Raw genomic sequence first — 16,679 nt, 5'->3', positions numbered from 1 at the left:
TGACCTAATGAACAATAGTCATCGATTCTCCATGAGTGTTCTTGTCCACGCCATCTGTATGAATTCGGATGACTGGATCCGAATCTTTTAAAATTTTGCGATCCCATGGTCATGATCTAATGAATAATCTTCATCGTTTCGCCATGACCATTCCTCTTTTTTGGTTTTAGGTCCATAAAACAAGAATTTACGACAATTTCCAAATTTTTGTGTGATATTGTCCATGCCATCTGCATGAATTCGGGCGAACGGCTCCAAATCTCTTAAAATTTTGGGAGGGCATAAAAATGTTCAAATGAACATTAGCCATCGCTTCATCATGACCATTCCTCATTATTTTGGCATTAGAACCATAAAACATGAATTCAAGATGATTCCCAAATTTTTGTGTGTTATAGTCCACGTCATCTGCATAAATTCGGCCGATCGGCTCTAAATCTCCTAAAATTTTGTGAGCCCATTTAAAATGACATAATGAAAAATAATCATCTCTTCTCTATGACCATTCCTCATTTTTTGCATTTTTGGGCTATAAAATATAAATTTAAGACGATTCCCAAATTTTCTTGTGTTATAGTCCACACCATCTGCATGAATTCGGGCGACCGACTCCAAATCTCCTAAACTTTTGCGGGACCATAAAAAACGAGCTAATGAACAATACTCATTGCTTCGCCATGACCATTCCATGTGTTTTGGTATTTTAGGGCCATAAAATAGGAATTTAAGACGATTCTTAGATATTCGTGTGCTATAGTCCATACCATCTGCATGAATTCGGGCGACCGGGTCCGAATCTCTTAAAATTATTGGGCCTATCAAGAACGAACTAATGAACAATAGTCATCACTTCGCCATGATCGTTCCTCAATTTTTGGTATTTTAGGGAAATAAAACACGAATTCAGGACGATATTCTGATTTTCGTGTGCTATAGTCCACGCCATCTGAAGAAGATGGATGAAGCATTCAAAGTCAACTACTGGGTTGAATCAATAAAATAAGAGCTTGAACAATTTGAGAAAAACAAGGTGTGGAGTCTAGTTCCAAAATCATCTGGTGCATCAATATTAGGAACAAAATGGGTATTCAGATATAAACTGAACCAATCAGGCCAAGTAATGCGTAACAAGGTAAGATTAGTAGCTCAAAGAAACTCACAATGGGAAGAAATCGACTATGACAAAACATTTGTCCTGTAACATGGTTAGAATCTATTCGTATACTTCTTGCTTATGTAGCTCACAAAGGTTTCATGTTATCCTAATCATGTCTTCAAACTATCAAAATCCTTGTATGGTCTTTAACAAGCTCCTAGAGCCTGGTATGGTAGATTAAGCTCCTTTTTATTAGACCATGGTTCACAATGAGGTAATATCGATACAACTCTATTTACTAAACGGTCTAACTTTAGAAATCTTATTGTTCAAATTTACGTGGATGACATTATTTTGGAAGTTCTAAACATGTTTTGTGTGCAGAATTTTCGAGTATTATGAAAGGAGAATTTGAAATGAACATGATGGGAGAGTTAACCTTCTTCATTAGGCTTCAAATCAAGCAATCATACAAAGAAATTCTTATTAGCCAAACCATGTATACAATATAACTTTTAAAAAGGAATGGATAATGCAAAATCTAGTGGAACACTTATGAGTCCATCAACATCTCTTGAAGAATGCATAGATGGAAAAAGTGTTGACGAAACTATGTATAAATAAATGATTGGATCTCCCTTGTACCTCACTGCCAGTCGATCAAATATAATGTTCAGTGTATGCAAATGTGCAAGGTTGTTGACTCCCAAGGAATCACATCTCACTGCGGTAAAACGTATCATTATATCTTATCGTTACTTCTGAATTTGGTTTATGGTATCCTCTCTCTAATAATTTTAATCTCAAAGGTATTTTAGATGCAGACTTTGCATGTGACAGAAAAATACTAGTGGACGTGTCAATTATTGGAAAATGCTCTAATTTCATGGCATAGCAAGAAACAAAATTATGTTGCGCTATCAACTATAAAGGTTGAATATCTTGCAGTTGAAAGTTGTTGCACTCAGATTTTATGGATTATGCATAAACTTTTAGACTATGATTTACATCTAATTTCTACTCTTATTTTGTGTGATAATACCAATACTATTTGTCTATCAAAATATTATGTGCATCACTCTAGAGCCAAGCATATAGAGATTAAGAATCATTTTATTCTTGATCATGTTGCCAAAGGTGATATAGTATTGGAATTTATTAATATAAGTTTCAACTTGCTGATATTTTTACAAAACCTCTCCAGGAAGAAAGACTTTGCTCTTTATGCAGACAAATTAGTATTATGCTTGCTCCTTAGAGATTTTTTTTTACTTACTAGAATCTTACTGTATTTTCAAAAATATTTTATTGTCTTATGCAATGCATAGTCTTTTGATGGTATCCATTAATTACATGACTGATTGCGATAATTACCTGCTATATGACCGCCGAAGCAACTCCTCAACACTTCATCCCTTTTTCCCTTCAACCAAGCCAACCCTTCACACTCTCTATCAGCCTTTTTAATCATCCCTCATCACTCTTCATCGCTTCATCACCACTTCGCAGACACTCAGCTAAACCTAAAATTATCCCTTTACTCTGACCCTCTCAAAACCGGTGATGAAAGCAGTGACTCTTCTAAAGACCAAGTCTTGAGCTAGAAAAGAGCTGGTAAGAGATCCATGGACCATACCCCAAAAGGTACTGCATACAAGAGGGTAAAAGGAAAGTGTTGATTTTGGGCCTAAGGACAAGATGATTTTCTACGGACCACCGGAGAAATCCAAGTGTGAATCTTACAAATCAAAGTTCATGGCATATGCACACACTGTAAGTATCTCTTTTATGAAGGATATGTATTGTAATATTGTCTCAATTTTTTACTTTCAACGATTATCACCTTTATTTGATACTGTTGGGAACATTATGTATGAATAACCTGTGAGAATGTTCTATGCAAATCTGTTTGTGAATGATAAAAACGATTTGGAATCCATGATTTTGGGTACTTGTATTGTGCTTGATGCTTATCAATTTGAGATAATCTCTTCTACAAATTTCATGGTTAAAATGTGTTTGTTCAAAACTCCTGGAAAGAACTTTGAAGTCTCTCTGGATGAGGAAAAAGTTATGCTATCTGAAAATCCCCCAGATATTGGCCCTAAAAGCTTGAAATTTGAACATCGTTTGTTGGCCCACATGATCACAACTACTCTTTTACCAAGAACTGGTTCTTTTAGCTCTTTCTACCAGGGACATCTTTGTACTTTACTGTCTTGTAAAAAAACAAAAGACTTGATTGGTTTGTGTGAATTCGTCAGTACATGCTAGAAAGTATTAGAGAAGTCTCATTCTCTGCCTCTTATTTACCCTATGCTTTGCTTATTTCACACATTCTTGAAGTGATGAAGATAGACTTGTCACCTTTTTTCACCTAAGATCATCTCTAGTACCTATGATAAGACTATATTTGCAATGATAGGCTACACTCTGGTTGAAGATGTGTGGGTAAGACAAGTGAAAGCACCAGAGGCACCAGGAAATGTTAAACCACCTTCTGAGCCAGCTGAGATACAGTCGACTGCTCCTAGCAACCTACAGCGGATTAAGCAAAGGTTGGAAGGCCTAAAGAGAAAGCTCACAACCATGCCGGAACAAGTAGATAAGATCAGAGAAGTAACCAAGGAGACATGTACAGATGTAGCTTAGCTAAGGATGGACATTGGAGCTACCAAAAAGCAAGGGATCAAGGCTTTCTAGAACATGACAATCAAGATGGATAATCTTACAAAGAATGTTGAGACCTCATATGACTCTTTCTACACCAAAACTATCAAAACACTCAAGTACTTTAAATGGAAAAACTAAGGCCGACTATGTGTTTTGTCTAAAATAATCTTTTGCTGATACTTTTACTATTAGTTATTTTTGGACTAGATGAACTTATTTGCTACTATGCCTCTGTTGTAGGCATATATCTAATGTTATTAGCATATCTATATCTCTATGTTGTATTTGTTTTGCCTAGTCTTGCATTATTCTCTCCTTTTTGATTGATGTCAAAGGGGGAGAAAGGAAGAGGCAATAAGTCATGGGGAGCCCCAGTTCAACAACACATGAGGAGCACCAAACATACAGGGAAGTATCATCTACATTATTACTTTTTTTAATTGTCATCATCAAAAAGTGAGAGATTGTTAAACTTTAAGTTTTATTGATGACACATTTAATAATGGTAATACTCATCTCTTTCCAATATGTGTAGGAAAATTGATAAATGGAAGGGAAAGAAGCAATAACTGCGAAAGGAAAGAAATACAAGTGATGCAAGTGATCTGTACAGATTCAAGAGATCAAGACAAGAGGAAGAGCTAATTGAAGTACAAATATCTGATATCATAGGAAAATCAAAGGAGCATCAATTAGACAACTCAACATACTAAAAGATTTGTTGTGTAAAAGGAAAGATAAAGACATTAACTCTCAATCAACTTAACTATCCAAAAATCCCTCAGAAGGATATGGCAAACGTAAGAAAGGAAAGTGCAGTTTGTTATATGAATCCAATCCACATCTATTGACTGATTCAGAGGCATCCCTTGGGTCAGTCTCTAAGAAAATTACTTGCCTCAATCAAAGGAATTTCTCAATCTCACTCACAATCAATGAAGATCTTGGTGACTGAAATAACTCAAGACATCAACCACTGCCTATATGAAGAACTCGGAGAAGAAGAGAACAGTGCGCAACTTCACATACAAACTTTCTACATCTTTCTAGTTGTTAGTAAAATACGGTATTCGTGAGTTTACTAGTGTCACAAAATATAGAAAGAAAAATAAAAAACAATCAAGAAGTTCTGTCAAAAGCTTGAAAAACATTCAAATGTACATTGTTGTGGTAAACGAAGGAAAACCACGACCGTTGTAATAAATCAACTTTGAAGATCTAAGAGAACCCTTATGCCCCAAGGAAATTTGATGTAGGTACACACAGGTAGGGGTGTTCAAAACCAAATCGAAATCGAAAACCGAACCGAAACCGAAACTTAATGGCTTATTGGTATCGGGTTAACGGTTTAACGGACGGGAAACGGATTGAATTTTTTTTATTAACGGCTTATCAGTTTGGGGGCGGATTATTCAATTTTCTTAACGGATAATCCGTTAACCCGTTAAGAATATATATATATATATATATATATATATATATATATATATATATATATATATATATATATATATATATATATAAGATCAAAAACCCTTCCAGTTCTTCTAGTACTCTATCTCTAAGTTCTAACGTCTAATTCCTAAATAATCAGAACCCTTACGTACTATGCATCAGAAGATCCCAGGCTTGGCTTAGCTTAGCTTATTCTCCCACCCTACAACAAGATTGTTTAAGTTGATGTCTATGGTTCACCTCTGCTTTTATTTTTTAAAACTAATGCATGTTGTCTATGTTTAATAGAAGAACAACAGTGTTGTACCGCATCTTTTTTCACTCTACAACACATGACACACTACATTATTCTTATGTAGGCGTTAACAGACATGTATGTCTGGACTCAACGTATAATTTTTTATTTTGAATTTGTATGCTAGGCGGTCAGCAAACAATTAATACACGCAATATATATTGAATTAGGTCGATAAACCGCCCAATAACCGCCCGATAAGAGCTAAATTGATACCAATCCGCCCGATATCTTATCGGGTGGCTAGCGGATTAATACATTTAAAAGCCGATAACCGTTAAGCCAAACCGTTAAGAGTAATTAACCGCCCAATCCGCCCGATAAGCAGCCCTACACACAGGTACACGAACCAGTATAAAACTTTGCGTCTCATTTATTCCGTCTTTGTTTAATATTCTTTACTGTTATGCTGCTCTAACCCAGTGTCTGCAGGAAAAAGAGTCGACTAATATCATAGTTGATTAAATAATTTTTTAAATTGGCACAATTTACCCCTCCCCTCTTGTATTTTACGTTTTTAATGGGCCCACAATATTTTAGGCAATTCAGAGCCCGTCGCCAAAATTCATGAAGATGGCGTGGATATTAGCACACGAAGAATTGAATATCGACTTGAATTCCTGTTTTATGGTCCTAAAACGCCAAAAAACGATGAACGGTCATGGAGAAGGGATGACTATTGTTCATTAAGTCGTTTCTGATGTTAGGCAATTCGGATCCTGTAGTCTAAATTCATGAAGATGGCGTGGGCATTAGCACGAGAAAAACTGAAAATTGTCCTGAATTCCTATTTTACGACCCTAAAATGGTAAAAAAAGGGATGAACGTTCATGGCGAAGCGATGATTATTATTCATTAGGAGAGAAGCTCATGCATGCTAACATCCAGACTAAATACGTAACTCTGCATTAATAGTACACGAAAAGCAGTCTCATAGGCAAGTGACGACACATCAAATGTAAGTTTTGGAGTGTGGTCTTAAATGATAGAGATATCTAGACATCTAACAGAAAGGCAATAAAGCAGTGAATGGGGAAGAACGAGAGATAGCCAGCAAGACAAATTCATTTACTAAAAGGAAAAGAGCGAGAGATGTAAAGAAAAGATATAGGCCACTCTTCATAGTAAATATAATTCGTTTATCATACCAACTGCAAAGACATTGTGTAACTCAACTTGAACATATATATAATAGATGTGTTCAAGTTATACGCATAATTCTAGCCAAAGTTACTTACATAAGTTATGATGTACTTCGCTCTTGAATGTAAATGTAGGTTAAAACATTTATGTGCTTTGACATCGAACATTAATGTCCATGATCTAAGCATAAAATAAAGACAGAACGAGCTTCTGATTTGTTTATGCTGGCTCAAAGAAAAATGGCAAGTTTGGTTTAGCTCGTCAAGCAATTACAGAATTAAAATTGGCTTAGGAACCCAGTTATTGGATCGTAAATTCAGCACATCGCAAACCATAAACCTCAGTTGTGGAGTCAACTGAGGATTTGTCGACAGTTTCTTCAAACAGTCAAAGTAAACATCGATGTTGTCCCTTGAATCTTGGCTCTTATCAAGCAGCTTGCCAATGTTGTTGAATAACTGGCAAATGGCTTCAACATTCTCCTCTGACAGACAACATTTGTGATCGCTCATTAACAGTTCCTGTTAACAGAACCAACAAAGACAATCATTGGTAGAGTTCTTGACACTACTAACTTGATCGTTGCAAAAAACAAAATGATATGAGCGAAAGGAAGCAATTAATAACCTTAACAATGATACGAATAATGTTTTTAGTGACCATCCTAAGCTTAAAAAGCTCTCCAATAAGCCGTATATTGCCAAGATTTCGCAATTTGATCAACTTTTCTTTGTCCTTGCGTTCTGACTCCTGCTCCTGTGCTGTCATTTGCCTCGCCTCTTCTTGCAGATTGTCAGCACCTTCAAATGTCTTCTGACAATTATCCAATAGAACACGCCGGCATGTAATCTTTCTGCGACCAGATTCATCAGAAGGAAATGGAGGCAGCTTTTTATTGAGATCAAAAAACAGTTGGGCAAACATCGGGCAAAATGTTGGTTCTAGTACAGCCTTGTCAAATATCAAGGTAACAACACCCTGGAGTGAAGATAAAAACATGTTAAATCTCCAGGACTAACATGGAAAAGATTGAACTGAAAAATAATCACCAATGAGAGATGTATTCTCTCGATACAAGAGGACAGACCTTTAGAATGTCTGCACTAGTTATCCCGGTAATTATCAATTGACTTTTTAGGAGATCAAACCTTTTCAGAGTCGGGTTGTTGAGTATACTGCAATAAATATTACTGCAGTTAGTATCAATGAGTTAGATAAATTCCATATCTTCAAATAACAACAACATACCCAGTATATTCTCATTCTTGGGGTCTGGGGAGGGTAGCGTGTACGCAAACCTTACCCCTACCCAGTGAAGGCACAGAAATTGTTTCCGATAGATCTTCGGCGTAGAAAAGTAAGGAGAAGAGAAAAAGAATAAGAAGGAGAAGCAGAGGGAGAGAAAGAAGGAGGAAAAAAAAGAAAGAGAGGGTAGAAAAGGAGGGGGGTGGAAGAACAGAGTAAGTAACACCAAAATAGTAATAACAAGAGAATACAATAACTGAAACATATCTTCAAATAACGCTGTAATAGAATTACCATTTCTCTAATAAATAAACTTGTGAACCAAGAACCTCACGGATCCATACTTATCTCTCTCGCTGTAACACACACACGCGCGTATGCACAAAGACTAATATACAGACCAAATAGGGATATCAATATCTTCTCTCTGCAATAATACAACAATAACAACAACAACGATCCAATAAAATCCCACTAGTGGGGTCTGAGCAGGGTAGTGTGTACGCAGACCTTAGCCCTACCCGAGGGAGTAGAGAGACTGTTTCCGAAAGACCCTCGACTCAAGAAGACGAAAAGAGACAATATCTCTGCAATAATAGAACACGCATAAAAAAGCCTCATGGACATGAGGCGACGCATCCAATAGACAGGAAGACAGAGAGGAACTGAACCATAATTTAAGCATATGTGTTTTGTGTTAAATGCATAACTATTACAGAGAAAAAGTCTTACCCCATCACAGTCTTCAAAACACGATCATCGTCAGAAAGATTGCTTCTTCGAGCTGCTGACGATGCCAGCTCAGCCTTGATTAGTGCAGGAGTAGGTCCTCCCTGATTCAAAAACAGAAATAAAAGTTTCTGAGATCAAGAAATGATATATAGCTTCATATCAGATAAAGAAATACGCCACTCGTCGTAGTTAAATATAATCAATTTATCATGAATAATTAAACAAGTGAGCAATACTGCATCCCTTACACCTAAGTCTGTTTTCGTACTAACTGCAAAGACATTGTATAACTCAACTACAGAACTACTGATGTTCCTGATCCACCACCACATTTTGGACAAGGCAGTAGCGAAAAACAATATAAATAATGGATGTGCTCTGGAAAAGATAGAAGAATCATAAAAATTAAGAATTACCCCTGGGTTGGGAGATACTGGAGTTCTTGCAAACTGTGGCTCGGAAAAACCAGTCTGAGACTGGACCTGCACCTACAGAAAAAAGAGACAACATCTCACAACATAAAGTGTGCACTGCAAGAATCTAATAGATTATACAAGAAACATTTTTCGATAAATGAAAAAATGGAGAAGAACAGCATATACTATCATCCCTTTTTTAACAGATACTCACGTTGGAATCTGCACAACCTCGATGGGCATTTTCACCAAACAGTAGAGGAAATTCTTGTTTGATTTCAAGCATATCATCGGAAATGTTAACCACCTAGGGAGGAACAATCAACCAAATGGAAAACAACAATAAAGAAACAAATTAGTGGCCGATCCAAAATTTCTTGAAACTAAAACATAGGTGTTGTTTTCTTGAAACTAAAACATAGGCGAGAGGCACGGGAATCTAAAGAAAAAAGGCAAATTTGAACACCCAATAATATGCACTACATTAGAGCGGATTACTGGAACAAATGACATCTAAAATGGAACAAAGGAAGCACAAGAGAGACTATTACCTTCCTCAGTTTCAGCAGTTGATCTCGAGTGTACCTAAAGCATTCACTGGAAAAGGACATGGTAAGATTTATCCTGTCAACTTCCTAGTAACTACAATTTATACTGAATTAGACTTAGCTACTAAGGGGTCGTTTGGTTCAAAACTGTTGGGAAAATATATCTATCCCGTCCAGAAATAATATCCACGGCAAATAATAATAACATAAAAGAGTAATAATAATATAAATCTTTTAACGGGGTAAAATATAATACTCGAGCGAAACAATATTAACACTATAATATTACAATTTAGTAGTGTCAAGAGACTACTACAACTTTAAAAGAAATAACACTATTTATTTTAAACACATCACTACAATATTATTCACACTCATTATTTATGACGCATTAATCGGTCTAATCTATTGACAGAGTCTTGTTTCTCACCAAAATCAATTAAAATTGATTTGGTGCCTATTTTGGGCATTTCCAAGATTGAAAAGTGGGTTCTTGCTACCTTTTTTTTAATTTCTTTTTATTCAAATGGGTCACACAAATTACATTATTTTTTCTTTTGTTTTGCTTTTGCTTTTCTAAATCATTTTCTCTTCTTTTTTTCTTTATTCCTTTTTTTATTTAAATAGGTCATGTGGCATCTTTATAGTGTAGGAATTTTCTTTATCTTTTTTCTCATTTTTGGACTTTTTCCTTCAATTTTTCCATTTATCGGGATCTTTAAAAGTCTACATTTACTACTCACGCCTCTTCGTTGGGGTTATGACTTTTCAAGTTCATAACCTCCAATTTTTTATTACTACATTATAAATAACTTTGGTCATGTCTGTTTCATGCTCGGACAAGTTTTGAATGTTTTCACCTCCATTACCTTTCGCTTTGTCCTTGAATGTACATTCGGTGTCGCTAGCCCCTCCTCTGCAGTTACTATTTTCCTTTTTTTTTACAGGTACTTTCTTTTTTTATTATTCTTTTTCATTTTTGCCTTCCTTTTATGACAAACGTCTTATATTGTCATTCTGAAATGACAAAATTTTTATTTACAATCGTTTTAGTTTTGTTGTTTTATGTAAACGCATGCAGTCGCGTTGGTGTTAACAAAAACAGAATTTGGAGAACATAACAAGCAGTTTACCAGTAGGAAAAAAAAACTATATACAATCGTTTTAGTTTTGTTGTTCTATGTAAAAGCATGCAGTCGCGTTGGTGTTAAACAAAAACATAATTTGGAGAACATAACAAGCAGGTTACCAATCGGGGAAAAAATATAACAAGCAGGTATAATCATTTTTCATTGCATGATTTATTTATAAGGTAGTGACTACAATCTATACTTTATAACTGACAAGGTTATGCAGCATATTGTTTTCGCCATAAATCTCATTTATCATTTTTCTCTATTTTAAAGTTTTTTTAATTCCTTAATTTGAGCATTTTTGGACTGGAAAAAAAAGGAGTTATGGCACTTTCTCTGACCAAAAAAAGAAGTTATGGCATCCTATAATCAGTAATTGCTATCTTATTGAACCAATTATTACTAATCAGTAACCGTTTCTGGTGAATGTTTCCTGTCGTTTGAACGCCATAATTCTTTTTTTGTTGGCATTAGTCTATATCTGTTTCCAAAATCTGATAATTAAAACTACTAATATTTCTTCCTATAATCAGTTTCCTCCTCTTATAATTTCCCTATGTACTCAAATACCATCTCTTCTTAAAGTTGAAAATATTTACAGTGAAGTTTTAATGTTCAGGATAATAGGATTTTCGTATTCTGAACAGTGCAATTATATAGAGAATTAAACTTTCTTTCTTTTAATTTGTTCTCTTACTTTTTGGCAAAATACTAGCAATTACAAGAATTAGAGTTATAAGTGTGTGTTACAAGAAAAAAGAATTTTCATGTTTTAATGTTCATGACACATTGGCAGAAAATTTATTAAAAGATTTCTCAAGATTTCATTCTATCAAGGTATTTTAAGGACCTCTCACAGTTTACACATATATTCTCAAGCCATTTTTCGTTGGCATTGACCCTTTCTCACTACTTTCATTCCACCACTTTACCTTTAATCGTTCTCTCTATACAAATTCTTCAGCCGATCTTCTATGATATTAATTTTAATTATAAGAAAACATCTACCAATAATAATTGGCTTTTTTCTCTTTTATTCTTTGAAGAACTAAACTGAAAAAAGATGGACATAATCTTCTTTTTTCCCCGTCCGTTTTGTCCTATATCAGATAATCCTTTTATTTTATTAATTCTGAAAATTTCCGTATTTCTTTTCGTAACATGAGTTCTGTGTCTTTTTATGCTTTTAAATGCAAATTCATGTGAATGAAATTTGGGTATGTTTGAGATACCCCAAAACTCGTTTCATTGCCATCCAATGTATGTTATTGGGATTTCTTGTAAACCGACTCAGTTTACTAATAGCACATGCTATATCTGGTCGCGTACAATTCATGATATACATCAAACTTTCCAATACTCTTGCATAATCCAGTTGTGAGTCACTTTCACCTTCATTCTTTTGAAGTGCATAACTCACGTCAATTGGAGTCTTGGCAATTTTGAAATCCAAATACTTGAACTTGTCAAGTACCTTTTCAATGTAGTGAGATTGTGATAATGCTAGACCTTGTGGAATCTTGTGAATTCTGATTCCTAAGATCACATCAGCAACTCCTAAGTCTTTCATATTGAATTTGCTAGCCAACATGCGCTTAGTAGCATTTATATCTGCCATGTTTTTGCTCATTATCAACATGTCATCAACATATAAACAAACAATGACTTCTTGACGTGGAGTATTTTTAATGTAAACACATTTGTCGCAATCGTTGATTTTAAATCCACTTGCCAACATTGTTTGGTCAAATTTGGCATGCCATTGTTTGGGTGCTTGTTTAAGTCCATAAAGCGACTTAACAAGTCTGCACACTTTCTTTTCTTTACCAGTTACCACAAAACCCTTAGGTTGTTCCATGTAAATCTCTTCCTCTAATTCTCCATTTAAGAAAGCTGTTTTAACATCCATTTGATGGATTTCAAGACCATACATGGCCGCTAGTGCCACTAACACCTTAATAGATGTTATCCTCATTACTGGTGAGTAAATGTCAAAGTAATCAAGGCCTTCCTTTTGTCTATAACCTTTGACAATAAGTCTTGCCTTATATTTGTCAATAGTGCCATCATCTTTCACTTTCCGTTTAAAGATCTATTTCGAACCTAAAAGCTTATTTCCCAGAGGAAGATCTACCAATTCCCATGTATGGTTATCCAAAATTGATTGAATCTCATTATTGACTGCCTCTTTCCAAAACGCTGAATCAGAAAATGACATAGCTGCTTTAAAAGTTTGAGGCTCATTTTCAAGCAAGAATGTCACAAAATCTGGTCCAAAGGAAGTAGATGTTCTTTGACGTTTGCTATGCCTTGGATCTTCTATACTTGGAATATTTTCCTTTGGTTCTTCCCGGGGTCGTTTAGGTCTTTTACTTAACGACTCACATTCAGTTTTCTACGGATAGATGCTTTCAAAGAATTCAACATTATCTGATTCCATTACCGTATTAACGTGAATTTCGGGATTATCGGATTTATGAATCAAAAACTGACATGCTTTATTGTTTGTAGCATATCCAATAAAAATGCAATCAACAGTTTTTGGTCTGATTTTAACCCTTTTAGGTAAAGGAACTTGTACCTTTGCTAGACACAGCCACACTTTGAAATATTTCAAGTTGGATTTTCTTCCTTTCCATTTTTCATATGGAATAGATTGCGTTTTGCTGTGAGATACTCTGTTGAGTATTCGGTTAGCTGTAACTTGTAAGGATAGCTTCGCCCCACAAACTCTACGGTAATCCGAAACTTATTAATAAAGAATTCATCATTTCCTTTAATGTTCGATTTTTCCTTTCCGCAATTCCATTGGATTGGGGCGTGTAAGGTGCAATAGTTTGATGAATAATTCCATATTCCGAACATATTTCTGCAAACGAAAATTTATATTCTCCACCCCTATCACTTCTAATCATTTTGATCTTTTTATTCAATTAATTCTCCACTTCATTCTTGTATTGTTTAAATGCTTCAATTGCTTCATCCTTACTATTAAGCAAATAAACATAACAATATCGAGTGCAATCGTCAATAAAAGTAATAAAATACTTTTTCCCACCTCGAGATAGTGTCAACTTCATATCACAAATGTCAGTATGAATTAAGTCTAAAGAATTTGAATTCCTTTCAATAGACTTATAAGGATGTTTTACAAATTTAGACTCAGCACATATTTGACATTTTAATTTATTACACTCGAATTTAGAAAATACTTCTAAATTAATTAACTTCCGCAAGGCTTTGTAATTGACATGTCCTAAACGAATATGCCATAAATTATTTGACTCCAATAAATAAGAAGAAGCTAAAATTTTATTCATACTGTCAACAACCATTACATTTAGTTTGAAGAGGCCCTCTGTGAGGTAGCCCTTTCCAACATACATTTTATTGTTGCTTACAATAACTTTATCAGAAAAAAATACACATTTGAATCCATTCTTAACAAGCAAAGAAGTAGAAACTAAATTCTTCCTAATAGTAGGAACAGGAAGAACATTGTTGAGCGTTAACACCTTTCCGAAAGTCATCTTCAGGAATATCTTCCCATAACCTTCAATCTTGGCTGTTGCAGTATTTCCCATGGAAAGCTCTTCTTCGGGACCAGCAGTAGAGTAAGTCGCAAATGCTTCCTTGACAGCACAAACATGTCGAGTGGCTCCAGAGTCAATCCACCACTCCTTCGGATTTCCAACTAGGTTGCATTCCTAAAGCATTGCACACAGATCATCAATGTCATCATTCTTCTCCACTATGTTGGCCTGTCCCTTCTTCTTATACTTTTTCGGGAGATGCTTTGTGACCGGTTTTTCCACAATTGTAGCAGCTGCCCTTGAATTTCTTTTTGTTCTACTCCTTAGTCTGTCCAGAAGACCTCTTTCTCTTCTTACTTTTTGGAGCAGTCTCCTCAACGATATTAGCTCCCATGATCGTTGAATTTCCACGAGACTTCTTCTCGGCTGTTTTGTTGTCTTCCTCAATCTTGAGACGAATCACAAGATCTTCCAACTTTATTTCTTTGCGCTTGTACTTAAGATAGTTCTTGAAATCTCTTCACGAAGGAGGCAATTTTTCAATCATTGCAGCCACTTGAAATGCTTCATTCACGACCATACCTTCAGCAATGAAGTCATGAAAAATAAGTTGAAACTCATGAACTTGGGTTCCAACAGTTTTGCTATCTATCATTTTATAGTCTAGAAACTTGGCAACCACGAACTTCTTCAAGCATGCATCTTCAGTCTTGTACTTCTTCTCAAGTGCATCCCATAATTCTTTCGAAGTATTCATCACACTGTACACATTGTACAAGTCATCCTCTAAAGCGCTTAAGATATAACCTTTGCAAAGAAAATCTGCCTGCTTCCACGCCTCAACAATCATGAATTTCTCGTTGTCCGACATGTCCGCAGCAGGCACTGGAGGTTCTTCACTAGTGAATTTCTGCATACCAAGTGTGGTAAGCCAGAAGAACATTTTTTACTGCCATCCTTTGAAGTTGGCTCCGAAAAATTTCTCCGGTTTCTCTGCCGGTGGAATAACAGTCCGGCTTGACGAGGCTATCGTCGTTGCCGCAACAGTCGCAGAAGAATTTCCGTTATCAATTGCCATTTCTCACTGTAAACAACAAAAGAGTTCAATTACTGGCAAAATCAGAACAGTAAACAATACTGTTATTAAAAAAAAAGTATGTATAATAAATAAAACAGAAGTTTTTATATACTGTTTCACAGAAAAATGATGAAGTTTTTATGTTCTTCAAATCATTTTATGAATTTCAATACTCTGATGAAGTTTTTTATATCTTCAAATCAGAATAGTAAAATTCAGAAGGAGTAGAAAACTACACAGGTTTTAATCTCCACAAACAAAATACAAAATATAATAAATTAATTTCCTTAAGATTGTTATAAATCTGTATTGCTGTAATAAATAATTAAATCATTAAACTTTCTGAAATATATAAACAAAACAGAAAGTTAGTAACACTTGTTTAAAGAAATAAATTCTGGAAAAACAGTGTAGGAATAAATCGAGCCCACTGAATATACAGTGTGTCCTTAAGAAAATTATTCCCCTCAAGTACCCGAGGTGCTGGAATATATCCTCCCAGGATAGAACGATTTAACTCACCGGAGTGTTGGTACCAAAACGCCGGTGAACAGCGAGCCACTCGAAGGCTGTAAAACATACTGGAATTTTTGTGGAGAAGAAGAAGAAGAAGATCAGAAAATTTCGTAAGGAAAGATTCTAGGATTCAAAGTATATTTATAGAATTGTTGGCATTGTTTCTGAAAAGGTTTGCAACCTTTCATAAATAGCCATGGCTGTTGGAACAGGTTGTTTGAAATATTACTGGAAAATTTAAAATAATCCGGGAAAAAAAACGGGCTTGACCGGACCGGGTCGCGTGTTATTCCGGATTGAATTTTTCGTTAATTATTTAATTAATTAATTAAATAATTGAAAGAAATTTTATCCAAAAAGATTAATCAATCAATCAATCAATCGATCTTTGATCGAATCCGAATACGAAGCCGAGCGAGCGATGACGACGACGGCGCGAGGCTTGCCTTCTTCTTAACTCTTTAAGAGCTAGAAGAAGAGCAATTATATATATACCCATCAAAAGCCTTTTCTTCCTCCAATATGGGATAATGTCCCTTTGCCAATGAGGAAAACTCAAATATTTTATTTTTCTTCAATTTCTCATTTACCCTATTTAAGCTACACAAGCTTAAAATCCCAACAATCCCCCACATGAATGGAGAATGGCTATAAAATAAAGGAATGCACGGACGCGTGTGTGTTTTACTTGCAAGAATTAATTGCATCTGGATAAGTAGGTTTTCCTTTGAACTTTCTGTAGTGAACTTATATCGGATATACTCGGTCAATCGGTAGATTTGATATATTTGAACCGTCGAGCTTTGTTGTATACCT

At 35.2% G+C, this 16,679-nt stretch overlaps 1 protein-coding gene and 1 long non-coding RNA gene across 3 annotated transcripts; one reads left to right on the top strand and one right to left on the bottom strand.

Annotated features, from left to right (window-relative positions):
• The first annotated feature begins 2,060 nt into the window (after positions 1-2,060).
• Positions 2,061-4,996, top strand: LOC104092044 (uncharacterized). Its single transcript, XR_685335.4, has 2 exons — positions 2,061-2,869; positions 3,522-4,996. It is a non-coding gene; the product is annotated as an uncharacterized lncRNA (long non-coding RNA).
• A 1,647-nt stretch (positions 4,997-6,643) lies between these two features.
• On the bottom strand, positions 6,644-9,709 carry LOC104114198 (eukaryotic translation initiation factor-like). Of its 2 annotated transcripts, none has more exons than XM_009624578.4 (7): positions 9,607-9,709; positions 9,270-9,362; positions 9,056-9,127; positions 8,640-8,740; positions 7,750-7,837; positions 7,290-7,640; positions 6,644-7,183 (listed from the first exon to the last, which is right to left on the bottom strand). In XM_009624578.4, exons 1-7 carry the CDS (start codon positions 9,664-9,666, stop codon positions 6,932-6,934), a joined length of 1,017 nt encoding a protein of 338 aa, XP_009622873.1. In that variant the 5' UTR covers positions 9,667-9,709; the 3' UTR covers positions 6,644-6,931. The 2 variants fall into 2 exon arrangements, with proteins under 2 accessions (XP_009622873.1, XP_009622874.1); XM_009624579.4 differs by having other exon boundaries at positions 9,056-9,121.
• Positions 9,710-16,679: the final 6,970 nt, after the last annotated feature.

Source organism: Nicotiana tomentosiformis, chromosome 11 (assembly GCF_000390325.3).
Source record: "Nicotiana tomentosiformis chromosome 11, ASM39032v3, whole genome shotgun sequence".
Taxonomy (NCBI): Eukaryota; Viridiplantae; Streptophyta; class Magnoliopsida; order Solanales; family Solanaceae; genus Nicotiana; species Nicotiana tomentosiformis.
This window is presented reverse-complemented; position numbering and strand designations above follow the sequence as displayed.